The sequence below is a fragment of the Mesoplodon mirus genome (assembly GCF_964341445.2).
Source record: "Mesoplodon mirus genome assembly, chromosome: 6".
In the NCBI taxonomy this organism is placed as follows: Eukaryota; Metazoa; Chordata; class Mammalia; order Artiodactyla; family Ziphiidae; genus Mesoplodon; species Mesoplodon mirus.
In genome coordinates, this window is record NC_138982.1 from 72075402 (window position 1) to 72101457 (window position 26056).

Genomic DNA, 26056 nt, shown 5'->3' on the forward strand with positions numbered 1-26056 from the left:
AGGAATGCAAACATTTTACATCAGTCTCTGAGTCAAAATAACCGGAGGAAGAGATTTAAAAAGGAAATGCATATCCTGATACATGCTGAAAACATCTGATAAAATCCAGCATTTATTCATAATGAAAAGTGAACTTGACTGGAAGAGAACTTCCTCAGGTTAAGAGGAAGCTATGAACAAACATCATACAATTATGTATAGTAACCATCATACTATTTTGCAACTTTCCAGGAGAGCAGCTCAAAACACCAAGAAAGAGAAAAGCCATGGCTAAAAATCTTCATAAATGCATGGGAAAACATATAACATGAGAAATCCAGTTATTTATTGGTTTGGGGAGAAATAGGGTAGCAATAGGGTATGGTGCTGGAGAGAGAAGAATTTGAGAGAAAATAACCAATGCAAACGAGCGGGAATGGATAGGCCTGAGAATGATGTTGTAAAGAAGTCCAGACGTCTGAACACACATTGTCCGGTATCCCTGGGCAGATTTTCCATTTCAAAGATGAGGTCTAGAGTCTGCTTTCTTTTCCTGACGTCTTCTCCTGCTACTATAGCCAGTCTGGAGGGAAAAAGGAGTTGTTGGCCCACGAGATGCTTAATTTCCAGGTTGTAGGACATTCAGTGTAAAAGACGCCGGGAAATCCATTGGGCCTCCAGGATGGTAGCCAGAATGTGTGTGTGTGTGTGTGTACACCGGGGTGCAGTTCATTCCGGGAACAGACATCTCTGGGCCTCGCGCTTAGGACGGTAAGGGCGTTGGGGGCGCTCGTGAGGACCCGGACTCGGAGAGGGAGGTAGAGGTTGGAGTGGTGAGTCGAGGGAGAGCTCCCGAAGGTGCAAGTACAGGTTGTCGTCGTGGTGAGGAGAGCGTTTCTCTGGAGTAGGATTGGGCGCCCGAGGACGGGGCTCTGGGACAAAGCCCTGCGCGCTGGGTCCCGACACCCTTGCGGTGGGGCTGCGGAGCTCAGCGACGGAGCCGGCTTCAGCCTCCATCCCAGGCGGCAGGAGCTCGGCGTCTGCTTCCTCCTGGTTGGCCTCTTCTTGGCGGGCGATCTCTGGGACAGCTGCGCAGAAGAATCCCGGCTCCCGGGCCATGTACTCCCCTGGAGCGCTCAGGAAAGCGGCCCGTTGCAGGCCCTGTCCCCACGGGCCTTCCACGCCCCAGCCCAGGAGGGCCTCGGGGACCAGCATGAGCATGTCATCTCCGAGAGACACTTGCAGCACGGACGTGGGCTTGGGCGCCAGCAGCACGTCGACGCCATCTAGGGGCAGGTGCAGGGCACAGCCGGCGGGCAGGACCACTACGGAAGTGAGCGCGTCCGCGGCCGGAGGTCCCGTCAGGTTGTCCAGGCTGGGCGCCGCCTCGGACTCGGACTCGGGGTCCTCGGGCTCCTCCGTTCGGCGGCGCTTGGCGGGGCCGGGTCCTTCGGTCTGCGGTCCCCCCCAGTCCGCAGGGTAGGCACTGGGCCTGCGGGGCCGTTTGCCCATGACCTCGACCGACGGACGGCGCCCCCGGGGCCTGGCAGAGGGCGAGGAGGCGCTCGATCCTGCACGCTGTGACGGGTTTCGACGACGGCTGAGGCAAGCCGGGGCGGGGCGGCGCGATGCGGCGACGGCAGGACGGCGCGATACGGGACGAGTCCTCGGAGCTCCGGGGCCGCCTCCTGCAGTTGGTCCTGCAGTTCAGGTTTCTAGGGGAACGGCGTCTGGCGCGGGGCTGGGCCTGGCGCCTTCGAATCTTCAGCTCGTCACGCCGATTCGTCTCCGCAACAGACAGCGAAAGATGTTGCCCGTGAAGCCAGTGAAATCCTAGTCGCAAAATGTCACGCGAAGCCCCGCCCCCTCCAAGGCTCCGCCCCGTAGACCTCGCGGTATCTGTGCTGCCCAATAGCCGGGGCTGTGGTTGGTAGAAAGCTACTGTTAAAGTCCTCCGGGGGCCAGAATACTCGTGTACTTCATTCTTAGAGAAAAAAAGATACCCCGAAAATGGAACTTTAACTATTAGTCACCTTTAAGGTTAATATTTTCCTTTGATTTCAGGCATTCTAGAGAAAAAAACCACTCAAATAGACCACCCCCCTGGCAACATAAAACGGACCTATCTAAACGTTCCATGAAATTCCTTTAATGCTTGTGCTTTCATTTCAGGAGTAAATGGAAAATACTCATATATGTTTAGGTAAAGCTCTGTCTTAATAGTCAAATATTTGTGGCAGTTCCTTCCTGAAGATAAAAGCTGTTATAAAATTAAAACAATCTCAGTATAATTAACTTGTTTTATTCAGTATTTATTATATGCCAACCATTCTACTGAGGTTTAAAAAATGATCTTCATTTATTAAATTAATTAATTAATTAATTAATTTGGCGGTACGCGGTTCTCTCACTGTTGTGGCCTCTCCCGTTGCGGAGCACAGGCTCCAGACGCGCTGGCTCAGCGGCCATGGCTCACGGGCCCAGCCCCTCCGCGGCATGCGGGATCTTCCCGGACCGGGACACGAACCCGTGTCCCCTGCGTCGGCAGGCGGACCCTCAACCACTGTGCCACCTGGGAAGCCCTGATCTTTGTTTTGAAAAATTTTTTTATTTTTATGTACTTTTGGCTGCGTTGGGTCTTTGTTGCTGCGTGCGGGCTTTCTCTAGTTGCAGCGAGCGGGGGCTAGTCTTCGCTGCGGTGCACAGGCTTCTCGTTGCGGTGGCTTCTGTTTGTTGCGGAGCACGGGCTCTAGGCACACGGGCTTCTGTAGTTGTGGGACGCAGGCTCAGTAGTCGTGGCTCTTGGGCTCTAGAGTGCAGGCTCAGTAGTTGCGGCACATGGGCTTATTTGCTCCACGGCATGTGGGATCTTCCCGGACCAGGGCTCGAACCCGGCATGCGGATTCTTAACTACTGCGCCGCCAGGACCCTGGTGGCGCAGTAGTTAAGGTATGTACTAAAAGCTGTACACATTTAATGTAAACAACTTGAGTTTGTAGATAAGAATACACTCGTGAAACTATCACCACAATCAAAACCATAAAAGTTATCTATGACCTGCAAAAGTGTCTTCCTGCCTTCTCTGAAAAAAAAAATGACCTTTTTTACTTTTCACAACACCTGAAGCTCAGAGTGGTCAAGTGAGGTTTCAAAACTTAAATATGTACCAAGTTTGTGTTAGATATAGGCATCCAATGCAGACTTCTCTGGTTTTAAATCATCAACTCTTAACTCATACATTTATTGCATACACCTAAGAGTGAATTACTATAATTGGTCCTGTGTGTGTCTTTTCAAGTTAATAGGTAGGGACTTCCCTGGTGACGCAGTGGTTAAGAATCTGCCTGCCAATGCAGGGGACATGGGTTTGATCCCTGATCTGGGAAGACCCCACATGCTGCAGAGCAGCAAAACCCGTGCGCCACAACTGCTGAAGCCCTTGTGCCTAGAGCCTGTGCTCTGCAACAAGAGAAGCCACTGCAATGAGAAGCCCGCGCACTGCAACCAAGAGTAGCCCCTGCTGGCCTCAACTAGAGAAAAGCCAGCATGCAGCACCGAAGACCAGACACAGCCAAAAATAAATAAATAGATAAATAAATAAACAAAGAAATAAATAAATTTTAAAATTATAAAAAAAAAGATTTAAAAAATGTTAATAGGTAACACCTTCCTCTTTTTTTCCCCAAAATATTTTTCACAGTTTAAACTCCTGTGAGCGGAGTATGTTTCCATTTCATTACATCCTTGTAAACATTTCTTATTGATAGACTCTTAACTGTTTTCCAACCTGGTGTAGTAAAATGCTATATCATTGTGTTTTCATTTTGCATTTCTGATTGCCAGTCAAGGTGGATCATTTTTTTCACATGCTTATTAGCCAATATTATATTTAATTCTTTGAAATATTCCCATCTTCTTGGTTTTTTTTTACTTAAAAAAATTAGGTTTCAACTTTTCCTCCAACTTTTTGCAGTGCTGGTTCGTTCTTCAAAGACCAACTCTGAGGGCACTTTCTTGAAAAGGGCATTTCTGACCATTTTGTTTGGAATGGTTTCTTCACTTACTCTCTATCTCATCCCTCTCTCTATGGCCTTCATAGTATTACCACATTCTGTAAATAAACAAAATATTGTTTAAAGACATTGGGGTTCAGTCATACTACTACCAGTCACTTATCAAATGTATGTGTAGCAAATGTCTCTGTCACAGTCTTTGAAGACTTTCGCCCTTGATTCACTGTAATTCTCACTCATTGCACATCTGCTGTAGTTTGTGGTGAGTTTAATATTGTCATGGATCCCTCCTCCCCCCACATCTTGGCTTCTCAGTTCTCTTCCTCTTCAGTAATTTTGTCCTCCCTCCTACCTCATTGACTCATACTCTTTTACCTTGTCATTATGAAACTTATATGGTAGTCATCAGTTACATCCATTAGACTATAACTTAATTAGTAAATAGTAAACTGTAAACTGCCTTCGCTGGTCAAGCTCACTTTAACTGTTTTTACAAAAACTTGCATATCCCCCAAGCATGCTGTAGCCTAAAGAGTAAGCTACAAGGCCTCTTCACGACCCCTATAGATAAGTACCTCTGATGTAAGAGTCTTAAGATGTTTGCCCGAGTTGTTTTTTTGGAACTTGGAGTCAGTTGTCCAGTTTGAACTTCAGCTGGTTAAGACTGGTTGGGACAACCGCCTCTCCCCTCGGGCATGCGAGAGTGTCTGATCGGTGGCCATTTGATGTCAGAGGGCCAAAACCTCCACCCTAAGAATATGCTAATGGCGCCGTTTTCTGAACATGCATCCTCTGAAGAAGCACGTAGCCTAGTTGCACCTGCCGAGAATAACGATACATCTTTTTTTTTAATGTATTTATTTATTTAATTTATTTATTTTTGGCTGCGTTGGGTCTTCGTTGCTGCATGCGGGCTTTCTCTGTTTGCAGTGAGCGGGGGCTTCTCTTCGTTGCAGTGTGCAGGTCTCTCATTGTGGTGGCTTCTCTTGTTGTGGAACACGGACACTAGGAGCGTGGGCTTCAGCAGTTGTGGCACACGGGCTCAGTAGTTGTGGCACGCAGGCTCTAGAGTGCAGGCTCAGTACTTGTGGCTCAAGGGCTTAGTTGCTCCGAGGCATGTGAGATCTTCCCAGACCAGGGCTCGAACCCATGTCCCCTGCATTGGTAGGCGGATTCTTTTTTTTTTTTTTTTTTGGTAGGCGGATTCTTAACCACTGTGCCACCAGGGAAGTCCCGACCCGATCTTTTTCTCCTTTCCAGTCACCTTTCCCCGCACTCCCTGCACCTCAGGCCTCCCTAATTCTTTATCCAGTAAATATCCCTAGCCCCTGGCCTTTGGGGAGATGGATTTGAGATTTGTTCTCCTTTCTCCTTGCTTGACTGCCTTGTGAATAAACCCTTTCTCTGCTGCAAACGTCTCTATCTCAGAGTTGGGCTTTCTGTGTGTGAGGCAAATGAACGTGGCTCAGTAACAATTACTCCAAATTGTGACCCCCTCTGTAATCACAATTTAAAAGATTTATTCTCAGAGTAGTGGCTACCTCCTAACTTTCTAGCTTAGCCCTTTACATATCCAAACTCCATCAATGCTTATGCCCTTCTGGAAAAATTCATCTTTTCAGTGAAACTTAAACTATCAGTTCTTCACTTCCCTCCATAACTGGAACTTAAATTCCACGAAGAGTCATTTTAATCATTGCTATATGTATATCTTTTTTAAAAATTATTTTTTATTGAGGTAACTTTTGTTTATAACATTATATAAGTTTCATATGGACAACATTATATTTCTACTTCTGTACACACTACAGCATGCTCACCAACAAAGATTTAGTTTGTATAGTCACCACAGAGTTGATCCTCTTTATCCATTTCACCCTTTCCCCTCTGGTAGCCACTACTCTGCTCTCTGTATCTACATGTTTGTTTTTGTTTGGTGTGGTTTGTTCATTTACTTTGTATGTTTTTTTTTAAATTCCATATCTATGTGAAATCATATGGTATTTGGCTTTCTCTAGCTGACTTCTTTCACTTAGCATAATACTCGCAGTGTCCATCCATGCTGTGGCAAATGGCCAGGTTTTATTTTTTTCCTATGGCTGTGTCTATATTGTATATATTGTGTTTCACCTCTTCTTTATTCATTTATTGGTTGATGGGCACTGCGGTTGTTGCTATACCTTGACTATTGTAAATAATGCTGCAATGAACATGGGGGTGCATAAGTGTTTTCAAGTTAGTGTTTTCATATACTTTGGATAAATACTCAGCAGTGGGATAGCTGGATCATATGGTAGTTCTATTCCTGCATTTCTAAGGAATCTTCATACCGTTCTCCATAGTGGCTGTGCCAGTTTACATTCCCACCGACACCGCAGGAGGGCTCACTTTTCTCCACGTACTCGCCAACACTTTTAATTTCTTGCCTTTTGATAAAAGCCATTCTAACAGGTATGAAGTGATATGTCATTGTCGGTTTTTTTTTTTAGTTTTTTAAAAATTGAGGTATAATGCAGTTACAGTGTTAGGTTTCAGGTGTACAAGATAATGATGAACAATTCCTAAAGATTATACTCCATTTATAGTTATTATAAAATATTGGCTATGGACCCTTGCCTGGCGGTCCAGTGGTTAAGACTCCATGCTTCCACTGCAGGGGCCCCGGGTTCAGTCCCTGTTCAGGGAACTAAGATCCCCGTGTGCTGCGGGATACGGCCAAAAAATAAATATTGGCTGTATTCCCTGTGTTGTACAATATATCCTTGTAGCTTAATTACTTTAAACATAGTAGTTTATACCTCTTCATCTCTTACCCCATCTTGCCTCTCCCCACTTGTAACCACGAGTTTGTTCTCTATATCTGTGAATCTGTTTCTTTTTCGTTATATTCACTAGTTTGTTTTATTTTCTGGATTCCATGTTTAAGTGATAACATAACAGTATTTGTCTTTCTCTGTCTGACTCATTTCACTATGCATAATACCCTACAAGTCTATCCATGTTGTTGTAAATGACAAAATTTCACTCTTTTTTTTTATGGCTGGGTATATACATACACACAGACACACACATGCATATATGTATCACATCACATCTTCTTTAGCTGTTCATCTGTTGATGGACACTTAGGTTGTTTCCACATTTTGGCTGTCATAAATAATGCTGCCACGAACATTCAGCTGCATGTATCTTTTCAAAGTAGTGTTTTTGTTTTCTTTGGATGTATACCCAGGAGTGGAATTGCTGTATCCTATGGTAATTCTATTTAGTTTTTTGAGGAACCTCCACACTGTTTTCCACAGTGGCTGCACCAATTCACATTCCCACCAACAGTGTACGGGGGTCCCCTTTATTTCACAACCTAGCCAACATTTGTTATTTGTGGTCGTTTTGATGTTAGGTGTTCTTACAGGTGTGAGGTGGTATCTCATGGTGGTTTGATTTGTATTTCTCTGACGGTTAGTGATGTTGAGCATCTTTTCATGTGCCTGTTGCCCGACTGTTATGTCTTCTTTGGAAAAATGTCTGTTCACCTCTTCTGCCCATTTTTGTTAATTGATTTTTATTGGAGTGTAGTTGATTTACAATGTTGTGTTAGTTTCAGGTGTACAGCAAAGTGAATCAGTTATACATATATCCGCTGTTCTTTAGATTCTGTTCCCATATACGTTATTACAGAGTATTGAGGAGAGTTGTATAAACTTTTTTTTTTTACATCTTTATTGGAGTATAATCGCTTTACCATGGTGTGTTAGTTTCTGCCTTATAACACAGTGAATCAGTTATACATATACATATGTTCCCATATCTCTTCCCTCTTGCGTCTCCCTCCCTCCCACCCTCCCTATCCCACCCTTCTAGGTGGTCACAAAGCACTGAGCTGATCTCCCTGTGCTATGCGGCTGCTTCCCAGTAGCTATCTGTTTTACATTTGGTAGTGTATATATGTCCATGCCTCTCTCTCGCTTTGTCAGAGCTTACCCTTGCCCCTCCCCATATCCTCAAGTCCGTTCTCTAGTAGGTCTGTGTCTTTATTCCTGTCTTACCCCTAGGTTCTTCATGACATTTTTTCCCTTAAATTCCATATCTATGTGTTAGCATACGGTATTTGTCTTTCTCTTTCTGACTGACTTCACTCTGTATGACAGACTCTAGGTCCATCCACCTCATTACACATAGCTCAATTTCGTTTCTTTTTATGGCTGAGTAATATTCCATTGTATATCTGTGCCACATCTTCTTTATCCATTCATCCAATGATGGACACTTAGGTTGTTTCCAGCTCCGGGCTATTGTGAATAGAGCTGCAATGAACATTTTGGTACATGACTCTTTTTGAATTATGGTTTTCTCAGGGTATATGCCCAGTAGTGGATTGCTGGGTCATATGGTAGTTCTATTTGTAGTTTTTTAAGGAACCTCCATACTGTTCCCCATAGTGGCTGTACCAATTCACATTCCCACCAGCAGTGCAAGAGTGTTCCCTTTTCTCCACACCCTCTCCAGCATTTATTGTTTCTAGACTTTTAGATGATGGCCATTCTGACTGGTGTGAGATGATATCTCATTGCAGTTTTGACTTGCATTTCTCTAATGGTTAATGATGTTGAGCATTCTTTCATGTGTTTGTTGGGAGTCTGTATATCTCCTTTGGAGAAATGTCTATTTAGGTCTTCTGCCCATTTTTGGATTGGGTTGTTTGTTTGTTTGCTACTGAGCTGCATGAGCTGCTTATAAATTTTGGAGATTAATCCTTTGTCAGTTGCTTCATTTGGAAATATTTTGTCCCATTCCGAGGGTTGTCTTTGGTCTTGCTTATGGTTTCCTTTGCTGTGCAAAAGCTTTGAAGTTTCATTAGGTCCCATTTGTTTATCTTTGTTTTTATTTCCATTTCTCTAGGAGGTGGGTCCAAAAGGATCTTGTTGTGATTTATGTCATAGAGTGTTCTGCCTATGTTTTCCTCTAAGAGTTTGATAGTTTCTGGCATTACATTTAGGTCTTTAATCCATTTTGAGCTTATTTTTGTGTATGGTGTTAGGGAGTGATCTAATCTCATACTTTTACATGTCCCTGTCCAGTTTTCCCAGCACCACTTATTGAAGAGGCTGTCCTTTCTCCACTGTACATTCCTGCCTCCTTTATCAAAGATACAGTGACCATATGTGTGTGGGTTTATCTCTGGGCTTTCTGTCCTGTTCCTTCTGCCCGTTTTTCAATCAGGTGGTTTGCTTTTTCCTATTGAGTTGTATGAGCTGTTTATATATTTTGGATATTAACCTCTTATTGGTCATCTCATTCCCAAATATTTTCCCCCATTCAGTAGGTTGTCTTTTCATTTTGTTGATGGTTTCCTTTGCTGTCTGGAAACTTTTAGGTTTAATTAGGTCCCATTTGTTTATTTTGGCTTTTGTTTCCTTTGCCTTAGGAGACAGATTAAAAAAATATACAGTAAAGATAGAAAATCAACCATGTACAAAGCTAGTAGGAAGGTTAAAAGCCAAAAGTAGTAATATCATCTGTATCTACAGTAAGCAGTTTGGGGATACACAAAATAATTAGATGTAAAATATGATGTCAAAAACAGTAATCATAAGGGGAGGAGAGTACAATTGTAGGGTTGTTAAATGCATTTGAGATTTGAGATCAGCAACTTAAAACAATCACATATAACAATATATCACTGTATATAAACTTCATGATAGACACAAACAGAAAAATCTATAATAGATGCACACAGAGAAAAGAGGCAAGGATTTGAACATGACATTAAAGATAGTCATCAAATCACAAGACAAAAGAATGAAAGAAGAAGAAAGGAAGAAAAAAGCACTACAAAACAACGTCAAAACAATTAATAAAATGGCAATAAGAACATACACATCAATAATTATTCAAAGTAAATGGACTAAATGCTCCAATCAAAAGACATAGGGCGATAGATAAATGAGGACCTAGTGTATGGCACAGGGAACTCTATTCAATATTTTGTATATAATAACTTATAATGGAAAAGAATCTGAAAAAGAATATATACATATATAGATCGCTTTGCTGTACACCTGAAACTAATACAACATTGTAAATCAACTATACTTCAATAAAAAGTTGTTTGTTTTGAAAAAAAAAAAGAGTGGCCGAATGGATACAAAAACAAGACCCATATATATGCTGCCTACAAGAGGCTCACTTCGGATCTAAAGACACACATAGACTGAAAGTGAGGGGATGGAAAAAGATACTCCATGCAAATGGAAATAAAAAGAAAGCTGGGGAGCAATACTTACATGAGACATAGACTTTAAGAGAAATAGACTTTTGTGGTTTGGATTTGCATTTCTCTAATAATTTGTGACGTTGAACATCTTTTCATGTGTCTATTGGCCATCTATGTCTTCTTTGGAAAGTGTCCTATACCCATTTGGGGGTTGTTTTATTTTTGTTGTTGTTGTTGTGAGTTCTTTCTATATTTTGGATGTTCACCCCTGACTGGATATATGATTTGCAAGTATCTTCTTCCATTAGGTAGGTTCCCTGTTCATTTTGTTGCTGGTTTCCTTTACTGTGCAGAAACTTCTTAGTTTGATGTAATCCTATTTGTTTACTTTTGCTTGTGTTTCCCTTGCCTGAGGAGACAAATAAGTGGAAAAGTGTTCTGTGCTCATGGATTGGAAGAAATAACATCGTTCAAATGTCTCTATTACCTAAAGCAATCTTCAGATTCAATGCAATCTCTATCAAAGTCCCAAGGATATTTTTCGCAAAAATAGAATAAAAAAGTCTTAGATTTACATGAAACCATAAGAGACCCTGAACAGCCAAAGCAATCCTGACAAAAAGAACAGAGTTGGAGGTATCACACTCTCTGATTTAAAACTATATTATAAAGCTACAATAATCAAAACAGCATTATATTTGCAGAAAAGCAGATACATAGGTCAATGGAACATAACTGAGAACCTGGGAGTAAACCCATACATATATGGATAATGAATTCATGGCAAGGAAGCAAAGAGCGTACAATGGAAAAGGACAGTCTCTTCAATAAATGGTGACGGGGGAACTTCCCTGGTGGTGCAGTGGTTAAAACTCCGTCTGCCAATGCAGGGGGACACGGGTTCGATTCCTGGTCTGGCAAGATCCCACATGCCACGGAGCAACTAAGCCCGTGCGCCACAACTACTGAACCTGTGCCCTAGAGCCCGCGAGCCACAACTACTGAGCCCCTGTGCCACAACTACCAAAGCCCGTGTGCCTAGAGCCTGTGCTCCGCAACAAGAGAAGCCACTGCAATGAGAAGCCCATGCACTGCAACGAAGACCCAACGCAGCCAAAAATAAATAAATAAATAAATTTAGATTAAAACATGGTGTTGGGAAAACTGGACAGCCACATGCTAAGAAAAAAAGAAAAAGAAACTAGACCACTATCTCACACCACACACAAAAGTCATCTCAATGCATTAAAGACTTTAGTGTAGGGCTTCCCTGGTGGCGCAGCGGTTGAGAGTCCGCCTGCCGAGGCAGGGGACACGGGTTCGTGCCCCGGTCCGGGAAGATCCCACATGCCACGGAGCGGCTGGGCCCGTGAGCCATGGCTGCTGAGCCTGTGCATCCGGAGCCTGTGCTCTGCAATGGGAGACGCCACAACAGTGAGAGGCCCGCATACCGCAAAAAAAAAAAAAAAAAATGGGCAGAAGACCTAAATAGACATTTCTCCAAAGAAGACATACGGAAGGCCAAAAAGCACATGAAAATATGCTCAACATCACTAATTACTAGACAAATGCAAATCAAAACTACAATGAGGTATCACGTCACACTGGTCAGCATGAGCATCATTAAAAAGTCCACATATAATAAGTGCTGGAGAGGGTGTGGAGAAAAGGGAACTCTCCTACAGTGTTGAAGGGAATGTAAATTGGTGCAGCCATTATGGAGAACAGCATGGAGATTCCTTAAGAAACTAAAAAGGGTTGCTATATGGTCCAGCAGTCCCACTCCTGGGCAAATATCCCGAGAAAACTCTAATTTGAAAAGATACATGCACCCCAATGTTCATAGTAGCACTATTTAAAATAGCCAACTGGCGACTTCCTTGGTGGCGCAGTGGTTAAGAATCTGCCTGCCCGTGCAGGGGACACAGGTTTGAGCCCTGGGCTGGGAAGACCCCACATGCCACCAAGCAACTAAGCCCGTGTGCCACAACTACTGAAGCCCGCTAGCCTAGAGCCCACGAGCCACAGCTACTGAGCCCACATGCCACAATTACTGAGGCCCGCGTGCCTAGAGCCCGTGCTCTGCAACAAGAGAAGCCACCGTAATGAGAAGCCTGCGCACTGCAACGAAGAGTAGCCCCCGCTCGCTGCAACTAGAGAAAGCCCACGTGCAGCAACAAAACCCAACACAGCCAAAAATTAAATAAATAAATAAATGAATGAAAAAAAACCCCAAGACATGGAAGCAACCTAAATGTCTATCTACAGATGAATGGATAAAAAGATGTGGCATACCTATACAATGGAATACTACTCAGCCATAAATGAGAATGAGATGATGCCATTTGTAGCAACATGGATGGACCTAGAGATTATCATACTAAGTGAAGTAAGTCAAAGAAAGATAAATATCATATGATATCACTTATATGTGGAATGTAAAATATGACACAAATGAAGTTATTTACAAAACAGAAATAGACTCACAGACATAGAAAACAACCTTATGTTTACCAAAGGGGAAAGAGGGTGGGGGAGAGATAAATTAGGAGTTTGGGATTAGCAGATATAAAACTATCATGTATTCAGTGTAAAACAGATAAACAACAAGGTCCTACTGTATAGCACAGGGAACTATATTCAATATCCTGTAATAAACCATAACCATGTAAAAGAATATGGAAAAAATATATAACTTTGCTGTACACCAGAAAGTAACACAACAATGTAAATCAACTATACTTCAATTGAAAAATAAAATAAAATTTAAAAATGTGCTAATGAACAGCTGAGTCAAATATAAAAGGAACAACAACTTGATTGGCAGAGACCTCTTGCCTGCAACAACAATCAAAAATGGCAGAACAATGGAGTAATGTCTTTAAAGTACTTAAATAACACTTTAGAATTAGGAATGAATACATAATAAAAATTTTCAGATATACAAGACTATGAGAGTGTACTACACAAAACATGTTGAGATTTACAAAACCAAGATAATTTACTACACATAGGGTACAGTGGAAAGAACTATTAAAGTATATTCTCCAGCAAGAAGAAAATTGAGGCTAGACTTTGAGAGTGGAATATAAGAATAAAAAGGTAGAGAGGAAATGGTAAAGCATGTTGGTGAATATAAATAGTATTGATGTTTTAAAAAACTGAAACCATCTTGTTTTCAGCTTTACCTGTAGATTTTATTTCTTTTGTAAAAATGTGAAAGAAATATGGTAATTAATTAATGTTTTATTTTTTTTAACTTTTATTTATTTATTTTTGGCTGCGTTGAGTCCTCGTTGCTGCACACGGGCTTTCTCTAGTTGCGGTGAGCGGGGGCTACTCTTCGTTGAGGTGCACGGGCTTCTCACTGCAGTGGCTTCTCTGGTGGCGAAGCATGGGCTGTAGGTGCGTGGGCTTCAGCTGTGGCTCATGGGCTTAGTTGCTCCACGGCATGTGGGGTCTTCCCAGACCAGGGCTCGAACCCATGTCCCCTGCATTAGCAGGCAGATTCTTAACCACTGCGCCACCAGGGAGGCCCCTAAATTAATGTTTTAAGAGTTAGAGGTTTGATTTACAAAAGAAAAAACTCAGGGTAGAATGTCAAAGGTATGAATAATGTGGAATAGCAGGAATGCAAACATTTTACATCAGTCTCTGAGTCAAAATAACCGGAGGAAGAGATTTAAAAAGGAAATGCATATCCTGATACATGCTGAAAACATCTGATAAAATCCAGCATTTATTCATAATGAAAAGTGAACTTGACTGGAAGAGAACTTCCTCAGGTTAAGAGGAAGCTATGAACAAACATCATACAATTATGTATAGTAACCATCATACTATTTTGCAACTTTCCAGGAGAGCAGCTCAAAACACCAAGAAAGAGAAAAGCCATGGCTAAAAATCTTCATAAATGCATGGGAAAACATATAACATGAGAAATCCAGTTATTTATTGGTTTGGGGAGAAATAGGGTAGCAATAGGGTATGGTGCTGGAGAGAGAAGAATTTGAGAGAAAATAACCAATGCAAACGAGCGGGAATGGATAGGCCTGAGAATGATGTTGTAAAGAAGTCCAGACGTCTGAACACACATTGTCCGGTATCCCTGGGCAGATTTTCCATTTCAAAGATGAGGTCTAGAGTCTGCTTTCTTTTCCTGACGTCTTCTCCTGCTACTATAGCCAGTCTGGAGGGAAAAAGGAGTTGTTGGCCCACGAGATGCTTAATTTCCAGGTTGTAGGACATTCAGTGTAAAAGACGCCGGGAAATCCATTGGGCCTCCAGGATGGTAGCCAGAATGTGTGTGTGTGTGTGTGTGTGTGTGTGTGTGTGTGTACACCGGGGTGCAGTTCATTCCGGGAACAGACATCTCTGGGCCTCGCGCTTAGGACGGTAAGGGCGTTGGGGGCGCTCGTGAGGACCCGGACTCGGAGAGGGAGGTAGAGGTTGGAGTGGTGAGTCGAGGGAGAGCTCCCGAAGGTGCAAGTGCAGGTTGTCGTCGTGGTGAGGAGAGCGTTTCTCTGGAGTAGGATTGGGCGCCCGAGGACGGGGCTCTGGGACAAAGCCCTGCGCGCTGGGTCCCGACACCCTTGCGGTGGGGCTGCGGAGCTCAGCGACGGAGCCGGCTTCAGCCTCCATCCCAGGCGGCAGGAGCTCGGCGTCTGCTTCCTCCTGGTTGGCCTCTTCTTGGCGGGCGATCTCTGGGACAGCTGCGCAGAAGAATCCCGGCTCCCGGGCCATGTACTCCCCTGGAGCGCTCAGGAAAGCGGCCCGTTGCAGGCCCTGTCCCCACGGGCCTTCCACGCCCCAGCCCAGGAGGGCCTCGGGGACCAGCATGAGCATGTGATCTCCGAGAGACACTTGCAGCACGGACGTGGGCTTGGGCGCCAGCAGCACGTCGACGCCATCTAGGGGCAGGTGCAGGGCACAGCCGGCGGGCAGGACCACTACGGAAGTGAGCGCGTCCGCGGCCGGAGGTCCCGTCAGGTTGTCCAGGCTGGGCGCCGCCTCGGACTCGGACTCGGGGTCCTCGGGCTCCTCCGTTCGGCGGCGCTTGGCGGGGCCGGGTCCTTCGGTCTGCGGTCCCCCCCAGTCCGCAGGGTAGGCACTGGGCCTGCGGGGCCGTTTGCCCATGACCTCGACCGACGGACGGCGCCCCCGGGGCCTGGCAGAGGGCGAGGAGGCGCTCGATCCTGCACGCTGTGACGGGTTTCGACGACGGCTGAGGCAAGCCGGGGCGGGGCGGCGCGATGCGGCGACGGCAGGACGGCGCGATACGGGACGAGTCCTCGGAGCTCCGGGGCCGCCTCCTGCAGTTGGTCCTGCAGTTCAGGTTTCTAGGGGAACGGCGTCTGGCGCGGGGCTGGGCCTGGCGCCTTCGAATCTTCAGCTCGTCACGCCGATTCGTCTCCGCAACAGACAGCGAAAGATGTTGCCCGTGAAGCCAGTGAAATCCTAGTCGCAAAATGTCACGCGAAGCCCCGCCCCCTCCAAGGCTCCGCCCCGTAGACCTCGCGGTATCTGTGCTGCCCAATAGCCGGGGCTGTGGTTGGTAGAAAGCTACTGTTAAAGTCCTCCGGGGGCCAGAATACTCGTGTACTTCATTCTTAGAGAAAAAAAGATACCCCGAAAATGGAACTTTAACTATTAGTCACCTTTAAGGTTAATATTTTCCTTTGATTTCAGGCATTCTAGAGAAAAAAACCACTCAAATAGACCACCCCCCTGGCAACATAAAACGGACCTATCTAAACGTTCCATGAAATTCCTTTAATGCTTGTGCTTTCATTTCAGGAGTAAATGGAAAATACTCATATATGTTTAGGTAAAGCTCTGTCTTAATAGTCAAATATTTGTGGCAGTTCCTTCCTGAAGATAAAAGCTGTTATAAAATTAAAACAATCTCAGTATAATTAACTTGTTTTATTCAGTATTTATTATATGCCAACCATTCTACTGAGGTTTAAAAAATGATCTTCATTTATTAAATTAATTAATTAATTAATTAATTTGGCGGTACGCGGTTCTCTCACTGTTGTGGCCTCTCCCGTTGCGGAGCACAGGCTCCAGACGCGCTGGCTCAGCGGCCATGGCTCACGGGCCCAGCCCCTCCGCGGCATGCGGGATCTTCCCGGACCGGGACACGAACCCGTGTCCCCTGCGTCGGCAGGCGGACCCTCAACCACTGTGCCACCTGGGAAGCCCTGATCTTTGTTTTGAAAAATTTTTTTATTTTTATGTACTTTTGGCTGCGTTGGGTCTTTGTTGCTGCGTGCGGGCTTTCTCTAGTTGCAGCGAGCGGGGGCTAGTCTTCGCTGCGGTGCACAGGCTTCTCGTTGCGGTGGCTTCTGTTTGTTGCGGAGCACGGGCTCTAGGCACACGGGCTTCTGTAGTTGTGGGACGCAGGCTCAGTAGTCGTGGCTCTTGGGCTCTAGAGTGCAGGCTCAGTAGTTGCGGCACATGGGCTTATTTGCTCCACGGCATGTGGGATCTTCCCGGACCAGGGCTCGAACCCGGCATGCGGATTCTTAACTACTGCGCCGCCAGGACCCTGGTGGCGCAGTAGTTAAGGTATGTACTAAAAGCTGTACACATTTAATGTAAACAACTTGAGTTTGTAGATAAGAATACACTCGTGAAACTATCACCACAATCAAAACCATAAAAGTTATCTATGACCTGCAAAAGTGTCTTCCTGCCTTCTCTGAAAAAAAAAATGACCTTTTTTACTTTTCACAACACCTGAAGCTCAGAGTGGTCAAGTGAGGTTTCAAAACTTAAATATGTACCAAGTTTGTGTTAGATATAGGCATCCAATGCAGACTTCTCTGGTTTTAAATCATCAACTCTTAACTCATACATTTATTGCATACACCTAAGAGTGAATTACTATAATTGGTCCTGTGTGTGTCTTTTCAAGTTAATAGGTAGGGACTTCCCTGGTGACGCAGTGGTTAAGAATCTGCCTGCCAATGCAGGGGACATGGGTTTGATCCCTGATCTGGGAAGACCCCACATGCTGCAGAGCAGCAAAACCCGTGCGCCACAACTGCTGAAGCCCTTGTGCCTAGAGCCTGTGCTCTGCAACAAGAGAAGCCACTGCAATGAGAAGCCCGCGCACTGCAACCAAGAGTAGCCCCTGCTGGCCTCAACTAGAGAAAAGCCAGCATGCAGCACCGAAGACCAGACACAGCCAAAAATAAATAAATAGATAAATAAATAAACAAAGAAATAAATAAATTTTAAAATTATAAAAAAAAAGATTTAAAAAATGTTAATAGGTAACACCTTCCTCTTTTTTTCCCCAAAATATTTTTCACAGTTTAAACTGCTGTGAGCGGAGTATGTTTCCATTTCATTACATCCTTGTAAACATTTCTTATTGATAGACTCTTAACTGTTTTCCAACCTGGTGTAGTAAAATGCTATATCATTGTGTTTTCATTTTGCATTTCTGATTGCCAGTCAAGGTGGATCATTTTTTTCACATGCTTATTAGCCAATATTATATTTAATTCTTTGAAATATTCCCATCTTCTTGGTTTTTTTTTACTTAAAAAAATTAGGTTTCAACTTTTCCTCCAACTTTTTGCAGTGCTGGTTCGTTCTTCAAAGACCAACTCTGAGGGCACTTTCTTGAAAAGGGCATTTCTGACCATTTTGTTTGGAATGGTTTCTTCACTTACTCTCTATCTCATCCCTCTCTCTATGGCCTTCATAGTATTACCACATTCTGTAAATAAACAAAATATTGTTTAAAGACATTGGGGTTCAGTCATACTACTACCAGTCACTTATCAAATGTATGTGTAGCAAATGTCTCTGTCACAGTCTTTGAAGACTTTCGCCCTTGATTCACTGTAATTCTCACTCATTGCACATCTGCTGTAGTTTGTGGTGAGTTTAATATTGTCATGGATCCCTCCTCCCCCCACATCTTGGCTTCTCAGTTCTCTTCCTCTTCAGTAATTTTGTCCTCCCTCCTACCTCATTGACTCATACTCTTTTACCTTGTCATTATGAAACTTATATGGTAGTCATCAGTTACATCCATTAGACTATAACTTAATTAGTAAATAGTAAACTGTAAACTGCCTTCGCTGGTCAAGCTCACTTTAACTGTTTTTACAAAAACTTGCATATCCCCCAAGCATGCTGTAGCCTAAAGAGTAAGCTACAAGGCCTCTTCACGACCCCTATAGATAAGTACCTCTGATGTAAGAGTCTTAAGATGTTTGCCCGAGTTGTTTTTTTGGAACTTGGAGTCAGTTGTCCAGTTTGAACTTCAGCTGGTTAAGACTGGTTGGGACAACCGCCTCTCCCCTCGGGCATGCGAGAGTGTCTGATCGGTGGCCATTTGATGTCAGAGGGCCAAAACCTCCACCCTAAGAATATGCTAATGGCGCCGTTTTCTGAACATGCATCCTCTGAAGAAGCACGTAGCCTAGTTGCACCTGCCGAGAATAACGATACATCTTTTTTTTTAATGTATTTATTTATTTAATTTATTTATTTTTGGCTGCGTTGGGTCTTCGTTGCTGCATGCGGGCTTTCTCTGTTTGCAGTGAGCGGGGGCTTCTCTTCGTTGCAGTGTGCAGGTCTCTCATTGTGGTGGCTTCTCTTGTTGTGGAACACGGACACTAGGAGCGTGGGCTTCAGCAGTTGTGGCACACGGGCTCAGTAGTTGTGGCACGCAGGCTCTAGAGTGCAGGCTCAGTACTTGTGGCTCAAGGGCTTAGTTGCTCCGAGGCATGTGAGATCTTCCCAGACCAGGGCTCGAACCCATGTCCCCTGCATTGGTAGGCGGATTCTTTTTTTTTTTTTTTTTGGTAGGCGGATTCTTAACCACTGTGCCACCAGGGAAGTCCCGACCCGATCTTTTTCTCCTTTCCAGTCACCTTTCCCCGCACTCCCTGCACCTCAGGCCTCCCTAATTCTTTATCCAGTAAATATCCCTAGCCCCTGGCCTTTGGGGAGATGGATTTGAGATTTGTTCTCCTTTCTCCTTGCTTGACTGCCTTGTGAATAAACCCTTTCTCTGCTGCAAACGTCTCTATCTCAGAGTTGGGCTTTCTGTGTGTGAGGCAAATGAACGTGGCTCAGTAACAATTACTCCAAATTGTGACCCCCTCTGTAATCACAATTTAAAAGATTTATTCTCAGAGTAGTGGCTACCTCCTAACTTTCTAGCTTAGCCCTTTACATATCCAAACTCCATCAATGCTTATGCCCTTCTGGAAAAATTCATCTTTTCAGTGAAACTTAAACTATCAGTTCTTCACTTCCCTCCATAACTGGAACTTAAATTCCACGAAGAGTCATTTTAATCATTGCTATATGTATATCTTTTTTAAAAATTATTTTTTATTGAGGTAACTTTTGTTTATAACATTATATAAGTTTCATATGGACAACATTATATTTCTACTTCTGTACACACTACAGCATGCTCACCAACAAAGATTTAGTTTGTATAGTCACCACAGAGTTGATCCTCTTTATCCATTTCACCCTTTCCCCTCTGGTAGCCACTACTCTGCTCTCTGTATCTACATGTTTGTTTTTGTTTGGTGTGGTTTGTTCATTTACTTTGTATGTTTTTTTTTAAATTCCATATCTATGTGAAATCATATGGTATTTGGCTTTCTCTAGCTGACTTCTTTCACTTAGCATAATACTCGCAGTGTCCATCCATGCTGTGGCAAATGGCCAGGTTTTATTTTTTTCCTATGGCTGTGTCTATATTGTATATATTGTGTTTCACCTCTTCTTTATTCATTTATTGGTTGATGGGCGCTGCGGTTGTTGCTATACCTTGACTATTGTAAATAATGCTGCAATGAACATGGGGGTGCATAAGTGTTTTCAAGTTAGTGTTTTCATATACTTTGGATAAATACTCAGCAGTGGGATAGCTGGATCATATGGTAGTTCTATTCCTGCATTTCTAAGGAATCTTCATACCGTTCTCCATAGTGGCTGTGCCAGTTTACATTCCCACCGACACCGCAGGAGGGCTCACTTTTCTCCACGTACTCGCCAACACTTTTAATTTCTTGCCTTTTGATAAAAGCCATTCTAACAGGTATGAAGTGATATGTCATTGTCGGTTTTTTTTTTTAGTTTTTTAAAAATTGAGGTATAATGCAGTTACAGTGTTAGGTTTCAGGTGTACAAGATAATGATGAACAATTCCTAAAGATTATACTCCATTTATAGTTATTATAAAATATTGGCTATGGACCCTTGCCTGGCGGTCCAGTGGTTAAGACTCCATGCTTCCACTGCAGGGGCCCCGGGTTCAGTCCCTGTTCAGGGAACTAAGATCCCCGTGTGCTGCGGGATACGGCCAAAAAATAAATATTGGCTGTATTCCCTGTGTTGTACAATATATCCTTGTAGCTTAATTACTTTAAACATAGTAGTTTATACCTCTTCATCTCTTACCCCATCTTGCCTCTCCCCACTTGTAACCACGAGTTTGTTCTCTATATCTGTGAATCTGTTTCTTTTTCGTTATATTCACTAGTTTGTTTTATTTTCTGGATTCCATGTTTAAGTGATAACATAACAGTATTTGTCTTTCTCTGTCTGACTCATTTCACTATGCATAATACCCTACAAGTCTATCCATGTTGTTGTAAATGACAAAATTTCACTCTTTTTTTTTATGGCTGGGTATATACATACACACAGACACACACATGCATATATGTATCACATCACATCTTCTTTAGCTGTTCATCTGTTGATGGACACTTAGGTTGTTTCCACATTTTGGCTGTCATAAATAATGCTGCCACGAACATTCAGCTGCATGTATCTTTTCAAAGTAGTGTTTTTGTTTTCTTTGGATGTATACCCAGGAGTGGAATTGCTGTATCCTATGGTAATTCTATTTAGTTTTTTGAGGAACCTCCACACTGTTTTCCACAGTGGCTGCACCAATTCACATTCCCACCAACAGTGTACGGGGGTCCCCTTTATTTCACAACCTAGCCAACATTTGTTATTTGTGGTCGTTTTGATGTTAGGTGTTCTTACAGGTGTGAGGTGGTATCTCATGGTGGTTTGATTTGTATTTCTCTGACGGTTAGTGATGTTGAGCATCTTTTCATGTGCCTGTTGCCCGACTGTTATGTCTTCTTTGGAAAAATGTCTGTTCACCTCTTCTGCCCATTTTTGTTAATTGATTTTTATTGGAGTGTAGTTGATTTACAATGTTGTGTTGGTTTCAGGTGTACAGCAAAGTGAATCAGTTATACATATATCCGCTGTTCTTTAGATTCTGTTCCCATATACGTTATTACAGAGTATTGAGGAGAGTTGTATAAACTTTTTTTTTTTACATCTTTATTGGAGTATAATCGCTTTACCATGGTGTGTTAGTTTCTGCCTTATAACACAGTGAATCAGTTATACATATACATATGTTCCCATATCTCTTCCCTCTTGCGTCTCCCTCCCTCCCACCCTCCCTATCCCACCCTTCTAGGTGGTCACAAAGCACTGAGCTGATCTCCCTGTGCTATGCGGCTGCTTCCCAGTAGCTATCTGTTTTACATTTGGTAGTGTATATATGTCCATGCCTCTCTCTCGCTTTGTCAGAGCTTACCCTTGCCCCTCCCCATATCCTCAAGTCCGTTCTCTAGTAGGTCTGTGTCTTTATTCCTGTCTTACCCCTAGGTTCTTCATGACATTTTTTCCCTTAAATTCCATATCTATGTGTTAGCATACGGTATTTGTCTTTCTCTTTCTGACTGACTTCACTCTGTATGACAGACTCTAGGTCCATCCACCTCATTACACATAGCTCAATTTCGTTTCTTTTTATGGCTGAGTAATATTCCATTGTATATCTGTGCCACATCTTCTTTATCCATTCATCCAATGATGGACACTTAGGTTGTTTCCAGCTCCGGGCTATTGTGAATAGAGCTGCAATGAACATTTTGGTACATGACTCTTTTTGAATTATGGTTTTCTCAGGGTATATGCCCAGTAGTGGATTGCTGGGTCATATGGTAGTTCTATTTGTAGTTTTTTAAGGAACCTCCATACTGTTCCCCATAGTGGCTGTACCAATTCACATTCCCACCAGCAGTGCAAGAGTGTTCCCTTTTCTCCACACCCTCTCCAGCATTTATTGTTTCTAGACTTTTAGATGATGGCCATTCTGACTGGTGTGAGATGATATCTCATTGCAGTTTTGACTTGCATTTCTCTAATGGTTAATGATGTTGAGCATTCTTTCATGTGTTTGTTGGGAGTCTGTATATCTCCTTTGGAGAAATGTCTATTTAGGTCTTCTGCCCATTTTTGGATTGGGTTGTTTGTTTGTTTGCTACTGAGCTGCATGAGCTGCTTATAAATTTTGGAGATTAATCCTTTGTCAGTTGCTTCATTTGGAAATATTTTGTCCCATTCCGAGGGTTGTCTTTGGTCTTGCTTATGGTTTCCTTTGCTGTGCAAAAGCTTTGAAGTTTCATTAGGTCCCATTTGTTTATCTTTGTTTTTATTTCCATTTCTCTAGGAGGTGGGTCCAAAAGGATCTTGTTGTGATTTATGTCATAGAGTGTTCTGCCTATGTTTTCCTCTAAGAGTTTGATAGTTTCTGGCATTACATTTAGGTCTTTAATCCATTTTGAGCTTATTTTTGTGTATGGTGTTCGGGAGTGATCTAATCTCATACTTTTACATGTCCCTGTCCAGTTTTCCCAGCACCACTTATTGAAGAGGCTGTCCTTTCTCCACTGTACATTCCTGCCTCCTTTATCAAAGATACAGTGACCATATGTGTGTGGGTTTATCTCTGGGCTTTCTGTCCTGTTCCTTCTGCCCGTTTTTCAATCAGGTGGTTTGCTTTTTCCTATTGAGTTGTATGAGCTGTTTATATATTTTGGATATTAACCTCTTATTGGTCATCTCATTCCCAAATATTTTCCCCCATTCAGTAGGTTGTCTTTTCATTTTGTTGATGGTTTCCTTTGCTGTCTGGAAACTTTTAGGTTTAATTAGGTCCCATTTGTTTATTTTGGCTTTTGTTTCCTTTGCCTTAGGAGACAGATTAAAAAAATATACAGTAAAGATAGAAAATCAACCATGTACAAAGCTAGTAGGAAGGTTAAAAGCCAAAAGTAGTAATATCATCTGTATCTACAGTAAGCAGTTTGGGGATACACAAAATAATTAGATGTAAAATATGATGTCCAAAACAGTAATCATAAGGGGAGGAGAGTACAATTGTAGGGTTGTTAAATGCATTTGAGATTTGAGATCAGCAACTTAAAACAATCACATATAACAATATATCACTGTATATAAACTTCATGATAGACACAAACAGAAAAATCTATAATAGATGCACACAGAAAAAAGAGGCAAGGATTTGAACATGACATTAAAGATAGTCATCAAATCACAAGACAAAAGAATGAAAGAAGAAGAAAGGAAGAAAAAAGCAGTACAAAACAACATCAAAACAATTAATAAAATGGCAATAAGAACATACACATCAATAATTATTCAAAGTAAATGGACTAAATGCTCCAATCAAAAGACATAGGGCGATAGATAAATGAGGACCTAGTGTATGGCACAGGGAACTCTATTCAATATTTTGTATATAATAACTTATAATGGAAAAGAATCTGAAAAAGAATATATACATATATAGATCGCTTTGCTGTACACCTGAAACTAATACAACATTGTAAATCAACTATACTTCAATAAAAAGTTGTTTGTTTTGAAAAAAAAAAAGAGTGGCCGAATGGATACAAAAACAAGACCCATATATATGCTGCCTACAAGAGGCTCACTTCGGATCTAAAGACACACATAGACTGAAAGTGAGGGGATGGAAAAAGATACTCCATGCAAATGGAAATAAAAAGAAAGCTGGGGAGCAATACTTACATGAGACATAGACTTTAAGAGAAATAGACTTTTGTGGTTTGGATTTGCATTTCTCTAATAATTTGTGACGTTGAACATCTTTTCATGTGTCTATTGGCCATCTATGTCTTCTTTGGAAAGTGTCCTATACCCATTTGGGGGTTGTTTTATTTTTGTTGTTGTTGTTGTGAGTTCTTTCTATATTTTGGATGTTCACCCCTGACTGGATATATGATTTGCAAGTATCTTCTTCCATTAGGTAGGTTCCCTGTTCATTTTGTTGCTGGTTTCCTTTACTGTGCAGAAACTTCTTAGTTTGATGTAATCCTATTTGTTTACTTTTGCTTGTGTTTCCCTTGCCTGAGGAGACAAATAAGTGGAAAAGTGTTCTGTGCTCATGGATTGGAAGAAATAACATCGTTCAAATGTCTCTATTACCTAAAGCAATCTTCAGATTCAATGCAATCTCTATCAAAGTCCCAAGGATATTTTTCGCAAAAATAGAATAAAAAAGTCTTAGATTTACATGAAACCATAAGAGACCCTGAACAGCCAAAGCAATCCTGATAAAAAGAACAGAGTTGGAGGTATCACACTCTCTGATTTAAAACTATATTATAAAGCTACAATAATCAAAACAGCATTATATTTGCAGAAAAGCAGATACATAGGTCAATGGAACATAACTGAGAACCTGGGAGTAAACCCATACATATATGGATAATGAATTCATGGCAAGGAAGCAAAGAGCGTACAATGGAAAAGGACAGTCTCTTCAATAAATGGTGACGGGGGAACTTCCCTGGTGGTGCAGTGGTTAAAACTCCGTCTGCCAATGCAGGGGGACACGGGTTCGATTCCTGGTCTGGCAAGATCCCACATGCCACGGAGCAACTAAGCCCGTGCGCCACAACTACTGAGCCTGTGCCCTAGAGCCCGCGAGCCACAACTACTGAGCCCCTGTGCCACAACTACCAAAGCCCGTGTGCCTAGAGCCTGTGCTCCGCAACAAGAGAAGCCACTGCAATGAGAAGCCCATGCACTGCAACGAAGACCCAACGCAGCCAAAAATAAATAAATAAATAAATTTAGATTAAAACATGGTGTTGGGAAAACTGGACAGCCACATGCTAAGAAAAAAAGAAAAAGAAACTAGACCACTATCTCACACCACACACAAAAGTCATCTCAATGCATTAAAGACTTTAGTGTAGGGCTCCCCAGGTGGCGCAGCCGTTGAGAGTCCACCTGCCGATGCAGGGGACACGGGTTCGTGCCCCGGTCCGGGAAGATCCCACATGCCATGGAGCGGTTGGGCCCGTGAGCCATGGCTGCTGAGCCTGTGCATCCGGAGCCTGTGCTCCGCAACGGGAGAGGCCACAACAGTGAGAGGCCCGCATACCGCAAAAAAAAAAAAAAAGAAATGGGCAGAAGACCTAAATAGACATTTCTCCAAAGAAGACATACGGAAGGCCAAAAAGCACATGAAAATATGCTCAACATCACTAATTACTAGACAAATGCAAATCAAAACTACAATGAGGTATCACGTCACACTGGTCAGCATGAGCATCATTAAAAAGTCCACATATAATAAGTGCTGGAGAGGGTGTGGAGAAAAGGGAACTCTCCTACAGTGTTGAAGGGAATGTAAATTGGTGCAGCCATTATGGAGAACAGTATGGAGATTCCTTAAGAAACTAAAAAGGGTTGCTATATGGTCCAGCAGTCCCACTCCTGGGCAAATATCCCGAGAAAACTCTAATTTGAAAAGATACATGCACCCCAATGTTCATAGTAGCACTATTTAAAATAGCCAACTGGCGACTTCCTTGGTGGCGCAGTGGTTAAGAATCTGCCTGCCCGTGCAGGGGACACAGGTTTGAGCCCTGGGCTGGGAAGACCCCACATGCCACCAAGCAACTAAGCCCGTGTGCCACAACTACTGAAG

The 26056-nt window shown here is 42.9% G+C and overlaps 2 protein-coding genes across 2 annotated transcripts; both read right to left on the reverse strand.

The window, feature by feature from the left end:
• Nucleotides 1–708: 708 nt before the first annotated feature.
• Nucleotides 709–1491, reverse strand: LOC309806589 (proline-rich protein 23C-like; the record flags this gene model as incomplete). The annotated part of the gene is made up of 1 exon (XM_082625474.1): nucleotides 709–1491. The coding sequence occupies one exon, from the start codon at nucleotides 1489–1491 to the stop codon at nucleotides 709–711; it is 783 nt and encodes a 260-aa protein (XP_082481600.1).
• A 13068-nt stretch (nucleotides 1492–14559) lies between these two features.
• Nucleotides 14560–15342, reverse strand: LOC309806578 (proline-rich protein 23C-like; the record flags this gene model as incomplete). The annotated part of the gene is made up of 1 exon (XM_082625463.1): nucleotides 14560–15342. The coding sequence occupies one exon, from the start codon at nucleotides 15340–15342 to the stop codon at nucleotides 14560–14562; it is 783 nt and encodes a 260-aa protein (XP_082481589.1).
• Between the last annotated feature and the right edge of the window lie 10714 nt (nucleotides 15343–26056).